We start from the raw sequence: 13,320 nt of genomic DNA on the forward strand, positions 1-13,320 counted from the left end.
TGTGTTTTATATTTTAACTAGTTGCTGTCTCGAGATTTCTTTACAAACTCCTGGGGCTAGCGCTCTGTTTCATTTCTGGTCTTTGTTTTAATTTTGGGGGGACGAAGTATGGGAAAGGATGCAGGGTTTTTGTCATGTTCCTACTTCAATCCCATTGTGAGCGTTTAACTCTTGCCCCACCAGTTGATAGGGCTCCTCTGGATTATAAACTGGTATTTTAAGAAGATTAATTTTCTTATTTCTGTCAGGTTTGGTTTATCATTTCTTTATTTTCCCCTGCTTGCAGAACAGAAAGTTTGTTTCGACTCCGGGATTGAAAGGGAAATGTTTAAAACGCTTGTTATTTAACTGGTAAATTGGCAGCGAGACCTCCTGAATCACACGGAGAACGAGCTCTTTCTCTTGGCTGCACTCTATTTAATGTCAAAACGGTAAAGCATCTGTCCTGAAGTGCTGAAATATTCATGGAGAATCAACGATTCTTCATACTATCAGAGGAGCTTGAAGCTAAAACGGTTCTTTAAAATATCAAATTTTCCATGTGAATCAATTGCTTCGCACTCATAAAAAGAGATTCCCCTGCCACAGCGGCAAACCCTGGGTCCCGGGGTGATTTTCCCCAGCCTAGTCTCCAAGATCCACCTCCCCCTTCTCTGTTCTCGGGTTTATGCGGCGGACACTGTCTACCCTCATATTAGTGGGCAGCTGGAGTCTACTTTTTTCTCTCCTCCTTCTGTCCCCCCCCCCTTTATGTCAGCAAATCTAGAGCACAACTACACTTCTCTCTCCTCTCACATTTTCTTTCTTTCTTTCTTTCTTTCTTTCTAATATTGTTTTAAAGGATGAATATTTAACTCCTGTTATTGTTTTTCTTTTCCCCCTCCTTTCCTGGATGACAACTGTCAAACTCAACAAATGTAATGATGGATGGCCCTGTGTTTCTCTAGCAGAGAAGGGCTCTTGAGACTGGACATCCATATTCCAGTGTAACACACAGTATTCATTAACACGGCGTTCTTTAACAGAGTACAACCTGGTAAATGTAGTGTTGTACTTAAAAACATAACAATAACTACCTGTTCAAAGGAGAAATCTTAGACCGTTATTTGCTCAAGGATCTCCGAGTTTAGAACATTCTGGATTCCTTTATACACACAGAAAGAGAAAAAAAATAAGGCCCAATGAAAAAGTATCAATATTTCTGATTTAAATAAATTTGTTTGTAGTTATGCTAATGATTTATTGACATTTCATGAACTTTTTCTAGTATTAATGCAATCATCTTGACATTTCTTTAAATTACTGGAACATCCATGAACACACATTCTAAAACTGGAACATATTTATTTTGTAACGCAAAACGCCACCACTAATTTTTACTTCTGAAACAGACAATTTATTGGAGTGAACATACTTTTTTAATATATTTGTCAAGGTAAATTTGTGCAATAGTGTAAACTTGGTATAAGTGCCGTTTGTGAATTATATGTAACAATGAAATCAGAAGAAAAAATCTGAGAAGTCTTTATAACTAATATTGGCATGCCTTAAATTAAATATCAGAATTTAAATTTCTCGTTTGTAAACTTTTGGATGTAAACTTTTAAGTACGCCTACACTATAGTACGTGCTTTTAGACATGGAGTTAAATTATTTTCACGACATTGATCCCTTAAAGTCGCAGCCAACAGAAATTCTTCAAAACAGCAATGAATAAAGTCTGCCCGTTTAACTAAGCAAACTGAACTTAAATCCTTATCTTTGTCATTTAAAAAAATTATATTTAAATTTAAATTCTTCCAAATCTCTTTTCAGTGTATCCCACTCTTCAGGTGTTAGAAAGTTCTTTGCCACTTGGGGTGTTGTTAAGAACAAAACATTTTGCTTCCTGATTTGGGAAATGCAAGAAATTCTTTATTTGAGTCCTGGTGGGACAAGTTTGACAGTTGGCCTTTTAGCACGTTAGTACTGTTCCCAATTGAGCGTCCTAAAGATCCCGTTTCCAGAATGGCCCCTTTGGTAGTAGCCCAGGAAACTGTTGTGTTGCTCAAAGCTTGATTCAAAGTACTGTGTCTGAATATGGGGTCATGAAACACCCCATCCACCCAGTTCCTGAGATTGGTGACTGGGGAATCCTGATGTCTGTCAATGACACTAACAGGAGCAGAAACTGCAACGGAGGAGGAGACTCCTTGGCGTTTCAGCATGCAGGAAGGATACTCAGTTTGGTTTAGAGAAGTGGCAGTGTGAGCCAGGGACCAAATCCTGGGCTTTGTCTCCAATATTTGTTGCCCTTGCTGGAAACACATTTTCGACTCACAGCTTCTCTGCCTTACATTGATTAAGTCTTGCTCACATTCGTCCACCACATTCTTGAGACAGTTTTTAGCCCTTTCCAGGTCTTCTTCAATGGTGGCCGCTGGGATGGGCGTCTTTAGAGAAGGCTCCTTGCAATGATCAGTAGCACATGGGTCGGCTGCCCTTATCTGGCTGCTCTCCAGGTGCTGGAAGGGCTGTTTCAATTCGCATTCTGAACTCTCCGACTCAATGGGGTCAAAGTCATCCAAATCACTCAGTTCCAGCTCTTTTTCTTCTTTGCTGGTGGCCTCTGCAGGAATGGGAAAACAGTAAAGCATACGGAATAAATAGCACCACAGTGCTTCTTTAAAGTAATACCATCTCTAAAGATCCGGAGTACTATTTAAAAGGGCGTTTCTAATAAAGAATACAACTGCAATTCTGTATATATGTTTCTAGGCTATGTGCAATTCATAAGCATATCCTATCCGCTTATGCAACAACACTCATGATAAAAACAGTCAAAAGGGAAACTGAAAACTGATCTGGCTACTCTAGAATTTTGCTGGTTAATTGTAAATGTATATTTAATAAGATACCATCGTTTTTATCGTTCTTCATATTGTCTTCCTGTGACTCTTCCTCCTCTTCCTCTTCGTAGGATCTCTTCTCATCGGAACACTTGTTCCTTGGAGGCCAGGTCATCTTGTTCTCCTTCTTGAGCCTCCTCCGGGCATTGGCAAACCAGGTGGAGACCTGGGTGAGGGTCATCTTGGTGATGATGGCCAGCATGATCTTCTCGCCCTTGGTGGGGTAGGGGTTCTTCCTGTGCTCCTGCAGCCATGCCTTCAGTGTACTGGTGGTTTCACGAGTAGCGTTTTTTCTTCGGGTGCCTCCGTCCATGGTGCCATATCTGTAGTTCACAAGACATATATGACACCATATGTAGATCATGTCAAAGATACAGCGAGGTGGTCTGTGAGCACCTGATCCAAAGCCCACTGAAGCCAAAGGAAAGATACGTGGAATTTGGACCAGGTCCTAGGAGAGAGCATTAGCTGAACCTTCTTCTAGCACTAATCACAGTCAGAGGAATACTGTATCAAAACCTGAGGGGTCGTAAAAGGCTTTTAGTAATGATTTACCCCAACAATTCAGTGGTAAGAAAGAAGCAATGATAACGTACCATTTTAAAATAAGAAATACTGGGCATAAGAAATGTTTTAATTCAATTGTACAATAACCTTTGAAGAATAAATAGAAAAGAAAATGTCTATTTTTATTCAAGTAAATGGCAAAGTCCATTTTAACAACTTGTGTGACAGAAACATCTTAGAAACGCATAGACCCGCACACAAAAGTTCTGCTTTTCAGCTGTTTGATAAATCCTGCTCAGATAAAATACATTTAAGTGACCTCAGGGTGTAACTGTTAACAGAAATATATTTCCTCTTTATTCCTTTTATTAGTAATCTCTCCTACCCTTTTGTTCCTGAAATTGTAAAAACGTGACGCAGAAGACACTGGACTGCACCTGAATATTTAATGCACATCATTCAGGAAAGGTCATCGGCACCCAGTGGGCTTAAAAGGTTGAGATGGTTTAAGTGGTTTTGTGCTGTTTTAAAACTAATAAACATACCGAAGATAAAAGGACTGTTCAATTTAACACAATATAGGAAAAGCTAATTAATAAAAAAATGGCTAGTGGAAAGTATAGCTCCTTGAAAAGTAAAGGACCACGTGCTGGGTTGGGAGAACAATTTGTTTAAACATAAACATATACTTAGAAAAAGTTTCTATAAAATATTATGAGAGAACCAAGATAAATTGGTATGATCACTTCAAGTACTCCCAAGGTATTTAGGCCTCATTATTTGAGTTTTTCAAAGCTACTCCCATTTGTTAAAACATTCAGTTTACTATAGTAGAATAATGAAATTAATTGAATTACATGTCGAAAAGGGGGACGTAGGATACTTGATACATAGTTTGCTAAAGTCAGGGGTCAGGCACAGGGTTACTGATGTAGCCCCAGAACACTGCTCAGTGCTGACAAACACAAATTTGTGGATATTTAGCCTGTCCCCCTCTCCACCGCCCCTCCCCCCATGATTAATTTAGAGATTGAATGTTAACATTCAGAAGAAAGCTTTGGTTTTTACTACACTGTTTGAGCAGCCTGCCCAGTAGGTCCCTCTTCAGTCTCCAGGTAATATACAAATGTAAGGTTTGTCAAAGGAGAAATGTAGGCTTCCATTTTGTCTAATTATTTATTTGCCTGTCTTACCTTGATTAATAATTCATTGTTAAACGGACACAGTGTTTCACTGTTTAAAATGTCTCCTGCTTAGAAAAATCACTCGTCGTTACGTCTGTTTAATTGTTTGTTTCTTACCTGTCATATTGATACTGACTGAGTGTGTGATCGTAGGGATAGTAGGCAGCCGCCTGGGTAATGCCCGCATGCGCAGATCCACTCCCATCCTTCGCGTCGAAACTGTTCTGTAACACAAAATCGAGTGTGTCCTTTCACCAGTTCCCACCCCCAGTCCCGCCGCCCCGTCTCTCGCCTTAGAAGTGGCTAAGGGAAGTGAATTGGCTTGTTACATTTATGGTAAAAGGTAAAACAAATGTTACAATGTTGCTATGGAATATATTGTTTTCCACAGCAGTGTTTGGGTCCAAAACAATTGCCTCGTATTTGATTACAATAATGAACCGGTGTCCCTTCTTATTAACAAGTATTCTCCTAACCGAAATAACTAGCGAAAGCTTAATTCACAGTTCCCTTCTCTACAGAACCGAGAGCACATTACATGTATTAACATTATAAAACAATGACCTAGAAAGTGACAACAAGCGTTTAAACTTTTAATGACATCCTAGCTATTCACAACTATCTCCTTTAATTAATCAGAAATACAACGTGCAAAGGAAATGAAAGATGAATGGCAACTTTACTGCTGTGGTCTTACAGTAAGATATGTTTTGGCTGTAGCAAAGGTCTGGAATTTCAGCAGCCAGTGAAATCAATACACACATTAACCCATGCTATAATGATGCCAAAGAAAAAGCTCATTCCAAGGTATATCGATTGTTCTGCTCCTCTGTATATGCAACTTTGAACTACCAACCTAGCTATATCGTTCATTCCAGTGTCGTTCATCAGTTTCACAGAACTATCTTTTAACTGTAGTATCATGTAACTGTTAAGCATACTTATAATTAGAGAGAGCGCTAAAAAGGCAGAGCTATGCGTCGATAGTCAGAAAATAGGCTTACGTAAACAACTACATGTATTTAGGTATTTAGTAGAACTACTTAAAGTGGTCTCTGTCCTGAAAACATGACTGACTTAATATAGCAATCTAAACATAACAGCACGTGAATTTTAGTCTGAGTGAACAGTTCCAATTCAGAAGAGAGGGGAGAACACAGATTTCCTCTAGGGAGGACTCTAACACGCAAGCCAAGAAGCGAGAAGATATGTTTTCATTTATCTTTTGAGCTGGGATTTGTTTTACTAATGAGTGACAAGAAGATTCTAGGATTGCTTACCAAAGAATAGAAGGCAGAAGCTTCAGTACCATAGGTAACGTAGTTTCCATAGCCCTGGGTACTTGTGTAAGGATTTCCATAGACTCCTAAGGCAGCTGCAGAATTGAGCTCATGTCTGGCTGTGGCTAACAGCCTGCTTTCGTACACAGGACAATAGACTGGGGTCTGAGCCGAGGCTGCAGCGCCTGAATCTGTCAGAGTCCTGCCACTAGACTCACAGCAAGTTGTCAGGGAATTGGTGGTCATCAGGAACTAAGGGAAAGGAGGAAAACTTTTTAAAACCTGCAGATAAGTTTTGACATTTGTTCCCTTTAAAGGCAGAGGAAATTAAGGTTTCGGGAAATGTACAGATTAGATATTTTATCAGTTAAAAAAGGAAGACACAACTCTCAAGTGTTTGATGAAAATCTCTACAAGGGGGCGGCTACGTCAGGTTTTCAGGCTGCTTATACTAAATGCTTTTAAAAGTAACTTTTATAATGGGTTGTACAAAGTGTTGACATCATTTGTCTTCACTTGCAGCACAATGCTCCCCATCTGCGTTTTTAAACCTTTTTTTTTCTAAATCACTCATGCATATTTATTTTGACTGCAGATTTGTAACAGCCCTACATACATCTATTATTAAACCGCGGGTTTCAAATATCCCATTATGTTTCTACAATAGATATTTCAGTAACTTCCCTTTTCAGTGTGTAAATAGTAAACCTAATCCGGAAGATAAAATATTATTCTTGGAGGGTTTCCATCCCCCTTCTCCTTTCGTCTCGCCTCCCCCGCCCCCCAGAACACCCTAAATACTGTATGCTCCTTTCATTTTACAAATATGCACACAAACTTAAATATCTTATAAACAGACTGAGTGCGTAACCAATTTCACGCTTTCACGTACTGTAAAGGAACACTGCAGCTTTTAGCACTGAACGGTAGAAATCAATAATGACTGAAATTCAATCAATTAACGTTTGCGGACAATAGAGTCTTACCTGGGGTGCAGAAGAGTAAGGGTATCCAAACTGAGGATATGACATGGTACAGAGGCTCCCAGTTATCTAGAAACAAGGAGAGACGTCTGATCTGCACGCTATTGCAGCCTTGCTCTGCTCTATTGTACCAATTGATTGGTAACCACAGGTTCCTAGATGCTTATAGGACGAAGCAGAATACCATATTTAATTTACCTACATGAATCTTAAACTTTTTAAACTAAAAAGATGTATAATAAATGTAGCATTTTTTCTACAGCTACAAACTAGAAGTAATTTCTACATGTGGCCTCAGAGATTGACAAACGTGGCGACAGAAATAAATGTTTTGCACACACGAAAAAAAGAACATAAAAGAAAAGTAGTTCAAACAGTTCAACTCAGATACACGTTTTATAAACAGCAGAGACTCTGACGTTACATTAAGCCTACTCAATTTGACCCGTTTGCAAGTTTAACATTCATTTGGGTAGGTTTGAGTTTGTGTTAAGAATATACAAAGCAGAGTTTGGAGAGCACCCAAACATCAGATACTTGAGTTTATAGTATTTGAATATGGTTTTGTAGGACGACTGTGAATGGTTTTGATCTCAAGAATCAATATTACACCAACTAAGATCCCCCCCCTTAGTCACTGAAGGATGGCAAACCCTTTTAATTAGAAATTAATTAATGAGCAGCTGCTTCTGCCCACCCCACCACAATAATTAGTCTCAATTACAAACGAGACATATGAAGAGACACACGAGTGAGTCTTCATTTAAGATTTAATCAACAGTTAAAATTAGCAGTAACACTGACAATAAACCACATGGCATGCAGTTTTGGGGTGGGTTTTTTTGCATTCTTTAGTCCAGATGCGCGATTAAATTTAAAACCACTATAAATATACGTTCCACCTGGGTGTTCACATTGAAAAGAATTTGATCACGGTGTCAATATTTGTAATTGTGTTAGAAAAGTCAACTTTTACCTTCTGTAGGGTCCGATCCTGCTTTGCTCATGCATTGAAGTGACAGTAAGGTGCCGCGAGAACGCAGGGTCGGAATGGGACAATGATACTTTATGTGGTTGGATGGCGAATTTATCAAAGAACCGTGTGTCTTTATGGGTTACAAAATATTTAAAATGTAGAGTTAGCAGCTTTTTACCCGATATTCTGGGAAAACTCACACTCATAGCACTCTTGATATCACCTCAACTCTGCCTTTTGAGATGAGTTATTAAAATAGCTTTCTTCGGTGTTTTAGACTCTGTTTGAAGCGTAGCATTCCCCCTTTAGAGGCGGGTGACCTAGATGATATAATTTAAACATTATTGTTTGTGTGAGCATGGCAGGTCAAACAATTTTACAAATCAAGGGCCTAATCCTATCCCCACTGTAGCCAATGGTAAAACTCCCATTGTTTTCAATGGTATCAGGATCGGTCCCTTCATTGTTTTCAAGCGCTTTTAGACTGTATTTCGTTAATCTCAATAGCTCTCCCACTATGGATCTGGAGCAGAAAGAGTCCGTTTATACATGAGAAGTGTTTTAAATCGCTCTGTGGAGCCAAATCCCGCGGTTTCACGCCCGAGATTACACTCCCATTTGATTTAGTTGGCGTGTTGCTTGAGTGGGGATGAAAGGCCCAATTCCACTTGCGGCTGACCATCCCCAACTCCCGCTGATTTCGGTAGGGACTGGGGGACCTTCAGCACCTGGCTCCGGGTACCGGGACTGCAGGAGCTGGTCTGAACCGAAAGGCAAAAGGCAGAACCATTTTACCCGCTCTGTGCAGCGCTGCAGTTTCTGACACTGCCCTACAGTTCTAATAATCCTTTTTGTGAAACTTTGTTGTTGAAAGCCCATTGCAGAAGCGAGTTGTTTACTTTTGACATACTCCTGTCATGGTAAATAAACAGGGGGAAGTAATCTCCTTTCAGAATACCGAATTCCCATGATCTGTACAAACTCCTCGATTTACCCAGGCTACCAGTTCTGTCCTTTCTGTGGGGTATAACGGCATCGCAAAGCAGCTAATGTGGCATTGGGAGTCACCATAGGCGAAGTGATCTCTGCTGTGGCGGTAGTAATTGTCAATAATGTATAGGGAGTAAACTGCTAAAACTAAGGCTCCAAAGAACAACAAACTGCCAGAGCAATGTGGCAGCAAGTTAGCCAGGCATCCGTGAGCCTTTTGGAGGAACTAGAGAACAGCTCGTTGCGCTTGAGCCGTGGCTGATGGTGCAGTGGCGTGCTGCTCCATGGTGTGCAGACTTGCTCGGAGAGATTCCTGGGTTCAGACATGTGAATAGCCCCAGGGTCACACTCTAATTAATGATGATGTTCTCTTCTTCTCCCCAGCTGGAAGACTGCCTCCCAGAAACGAATCTGCCCACTCTGACAGCTCGATTGAGGGTGATTGATGACTATCTGGAGACCACAGTACACATAATACAATATCTGCTGCGTAATTGCTTTAATTTACAGATGAAAATACTAGTTCTAGGATTGGGTTAGACTATAACAAGCGGTGTCCTACGGCATCTTAAATAGTTCCCAAATAACAAATAGATACAGGACATGCAAATTATTCAGACAGTTTAGTGTCTGTAGCCGGGAGAAATGCGTAAAGAACAGGAGTCAAATGACATTAATAATTGTTTTTGAATTCCGCATTGATTTCTTGGGAGAGTGTGTTTATTCCTTTCTCACCTGCAATGCTAATATCACCTTCTTTCTGTGAATGATAATGAACTAGCCATTGGGGCTTATGCTACAATGAAACTCTTACTTATTCTTTCCAGTTACTCAGCGTTTCCAGAACACAATGCTACTTTTAGTTATTTATTATTACAGATAATATAACGTATAACCTTCTGGAGGATTTTATGAAAAAAATAATTGAGAAAATCCACGAATGTATAAACATGATCTTCCTTAAGAGATTTGCATTGGCTTTTTCTTACATAAACACTGGAACATTATGCACTGGTGCTGGGGAGGAAAACAGCTGCACTTATCTCAAGAGTGGCTCAGTGCAAAGCACTGTAATTAGCTGATAGAGCTGGAGAACTGTTTGGAGAAGCTGTAGCACAATCTTACAGTTTTTCAAACTGCATGTCTTGTCTTTTTCTTTTGATACTACTGCAGACGTCAACCCAGCAGTGACACCCATAACACAGCAGGATTGATATTTAGATGAGTCGATTAATCTTTACAATACAAGACCAGATTCAATATTTATATTCCTTGTCTATTTATACGTCTACAATGTCTTTCACTACCCTGTATCAGGCAAATCCGCTGATATCCGGTTTTCTGCTCTGAAGGTTCTCTTATTAATCACTATAATAATTTGTCATTTTTTCTAGTCTGCCTGTTATATTACTTTACCCTAACTCCGCATTATACCAGCACCAATCGGTACTCCCAAGAAAACTGTCTTTACATTTTTTAAATAATTTACATAATAAAACGGGCATTACCTTGACACAAAGTGTTGCTCTTTTGTCACTTACAGTCTACAAATAATGGTTCTTTGTAGATGAGAAACTCAACGAAGTTATATTTCATCATGAATTTCTAGTGCCAGAGCACAACCATGCAATAAGTCCAGCAATGATTTAAAATCTTTGTGGTTCTTGCACATGAACAACATAACATTGTTCAAATCCAAGTAAAGACGATTAATGCTGTGGGCTATATCCTCAAGCATTTGGAAAATGCAAGCATTTGGTATGTAATAAAAAAATATTATTGCCAAGCCCCTTTCTTGTACAAAAGAGTGAACAGCACTTGAGCAAAATAACCAACCGGAGCTATTTGCTAAGTTAAAGAAAGTAAAACCGTCTAAATCAGCATGAAGTGCTGCAGAGTTTCCCAATGCAAGAAGTGCAAACACAAACATAGCTTTGAGAGCCAAAGCGTAACGAAGTATGTCTTAAAGGTTTACTACAAACTGGTTGATTTTTCTTCTTCTCAAAGAAACTGGAGCCAATGTTCAGACAAGTTTTATTATGAAAACATGAAACAAGAAGGAAACATCGTGATACTTGAACAGGCCACAGCAGGTAAAACAGGGAAGCTCTTCTAAGGCTAAGGCTTTGATGGACGTCTTCAGGGACGCGATCTAGCTGCGGTTATACAGCTACAGCTTCACTGGATATATGCCCAGTTCCTTCTGCTTTGGAGGTGTCATTGCCTCGCCATGAAATATTTCTGGGCGACGGTACATACTTATGGGCTAAAGAGATGTTAGTAAGATCTTTCGGTCGCCTTTGCTTTGTTTTCAAGTTAATGATTTAAACTCTCTGTCTGACAAAGGTTGTGAAGCGCCTCTACGTGTTGCCCATTTGGGATCTGACATGGAACTGAGGGCAGCCTGCAACATTTCCGAGTGAATTAGCTCCCATCAAGTCAGTATTGACATTAAATACATAGATTTTGAAAAAAGTGTCTGTGAAGTGTAATTACATACACTGCAATCTACATCAAGGGCCAGTGAGTTTTTCATATCTCTTGTGCACACATATCTATAAGCCCTCACTATGATCTGTGATTTCTAGAGTTATGATGATGACATATACAATGATTGCCTAAAAGGGCATCTCTGATATTAATTAATTTACCCAGGTTACAACTACATGTAAAATCAGTTGCTTAAACGTATCCACTTGGAACAGTTTTATTTATAGTCTTTTCTTAAATCCTCTTGACAATCTAGATTAATGCAAGAAGGATCACATTCTCACACTAGTCTTTGTATTTATTAACTTTTAACACTTAAGAACTTGAGCCAAGATACACACACGCACGTTTTCAGCATCCAGGAGCAGCTGAAACAGAACATAGGCACTCGCTGAACGGTTAGGTGGACCCTATTGTGCAATAACATTTCTATGCTCTGTAGATTGCGCAGACTACAGCCACTATTTCATTAGCAAAGCGAAGATCACACAAGATTTTTCTTTTCAATTTCCAAAGTGCCGCAGGTTCCTAAGCATTCAAACGCTCCCTCCTTTCCCTCTTCGAGCTGTTGGCAATGAACAGCTTTACAATACTTCAATGTGCAGATAAAACTTTCTTACTGCAAGATCAAATTCGATTCCTTTCAAAGTTTGACATATAATCCAGTACCTTACCTTAACATACGCTAATATCCACATCCCTTACCAAGAAATAACATGCATGCTAGATTATATTTGTACTTTGTCCTAGGTAAAGACTGCACAAAGCCAAATGATTTATCACAGGTAGTTTCTCTTCTCCCTAGCAGTTAGTTTTCAGCTGGCTTGCTGGTGAAGCAGGCTCTGAGGGGAAAAAGAAGAAGAAGAAAAAAAAGCCCTATCATCAAAACAAGCAGAAGGTTTCTTTACCTGAGATCACGCCAGGCTTCGACTAAAATCTTCTAGCGAGAGCTTTTCCATGGCAGGAGATCTCGTCTCTTGTCTGCAGTGACTCACTTTGCAGAGAGCTATAGAGAACTAATGTAGACATTTCTCAGTGTATAATACCTGACTGGAGTGGAATAGTGCTTTCAGTCCCTAGGCGCCACAATCACTTCACTAACCCCCTGTACTAGAGTGACGTTCAAGTGAATAGCTTCACTGATCACACTCTTTCCTACTGATTAACACTTTCCAACACGACCAGACCCTCAAGTTTCAACTTTTCCTTTGAAAAAGGATGCAAGCATTCCTTGATTCCTCGGGTTATAAAAGCTGTTTATGGCGAGGGGGACACCATAATTAATAGCAGGTTAGTAAAATTAGTGCTGCCACGCCAAATGTTGTCCTTGATTTAAACAATAATTGCATTGATTCTGAAAGGACACGGATGTCCTCCTTTTAACCTAATGATCTGCAGGTTGTACACGCTGTAAGGCAACCATCTACCAGAGATTTGATTAACTGCGCACACATCCAAACTATAGTTTATCTGTACAAGTAAAGATTGCAAGACGCTAAACTTACAGACATCTCTCTTTTTTGTCTCCCTCTCTTTTGATGAGGTCTTAAAGGCAATCGTTACCTGTGCAAGTAGGGAATGTGTACCTGGACCGCTTCAGCTACTGGCCTTAATTTTTTCCATAATTGCTTGGGCAGTATTGTGGATCTCAGGTACTATGAACTGCAGCAGCAATTCCCCAGCTACACATGGACTGTGAAAACCACCTTCCTTTACCTCCTCTGTCCAGTTTGGCTCCATACAAGAAAGACAATGGTCACATTCAGAACGTTTCAGTTCGGTAGTATCCTGCAATGCCTTTCATCAGTTGAAGATCCTTGGCAGTCTTTTATTAGGAGCCCGATCCTGTCCCCATTTGAAACCAATGGCAAAACTCCCATTGATTTCAAGGGGAGCAGAATCGTAGCAGTGGGACCAAAGCTACGGAGGTTCCAGCACCAGCAGATTGAGAAGGGAATGCTATGTGCTCATCTAGTGGTTTCCTATTCTTGTTTGTCCTAAAGTCTCCAGCGATGGGCAACA

The 13,320-nt window shown here is 39.9% G+C and overlaps 1 protein-coding gene across 1 annotated transcript; it reads right to left on the reverse strand.

The window, feature by feature from the left end:
- Window positions 1-1,474: 1,474 nt before the first annotated feature.
- IRX4 (iroquois homeobox 4) lies at window positions 1,475-7,457 on the reverse strand. The gene is made up of 5 exons (XM_045006624.1): window positions 6,846-7,457; window positions 5,860-6,111; window positions 4,697-4,803; window positions 2,898-3,211; window positions 1,475-2,608 (listed from the first exon to the last, which is right to left on the reverse strand). The coding sequence occupies exons 1-5, from the start codon at window positions 6,888-6,890 to the stop codon at window positions 1,866-1,868; spliced, it is 1,461 nt and encodes a 486-aa protein (XP_044862559.1). The 5' UTR covers window positions 6,891-7,457; the 3' UTR covers window positions 1,475-1,865.
- Between the last annotated feature and the right edge of the window lie 5,863 nt (window positions 7,458-13,320).

This window comes from Mauremys mutica, chromosome 2 (genome assembly GCF_020497125.1).
Source record: "Mauremys mutica isolate MM-2020 ecotype Southern chromosome 2, ASM2049712v1, whole genome shotgun sequence".
NCBI lineage: Eukaryota > Metazoa > Chordata > Testudines > Geoemydidae > Mauremys > Mauremys mutica.

Bases quoted from the DNA above. Each gene is read 5' to 3' on its own strand.
- IRX4 (XM_045006624.1), bottom strand. From the start codon at position 6,890: ATGTCATATCCTCAGTTTGGATACCCTTACTCTTCTGCACCCCAG. The intron at 6,112-6,845 runs GTAAGACTCTAT...CCTTTCCCTTAG, and splicing joins CTTACTCTTCTGCACCCCAG to TTCCTGATGACCACCAATTC. The intron at 3,212-4,696 runs GTAAGAAACAAA...TGTGAACTACAG, and splicing joins AGTCAGTATCAATATGACAG to ATATGGCACCATGGACGGAG.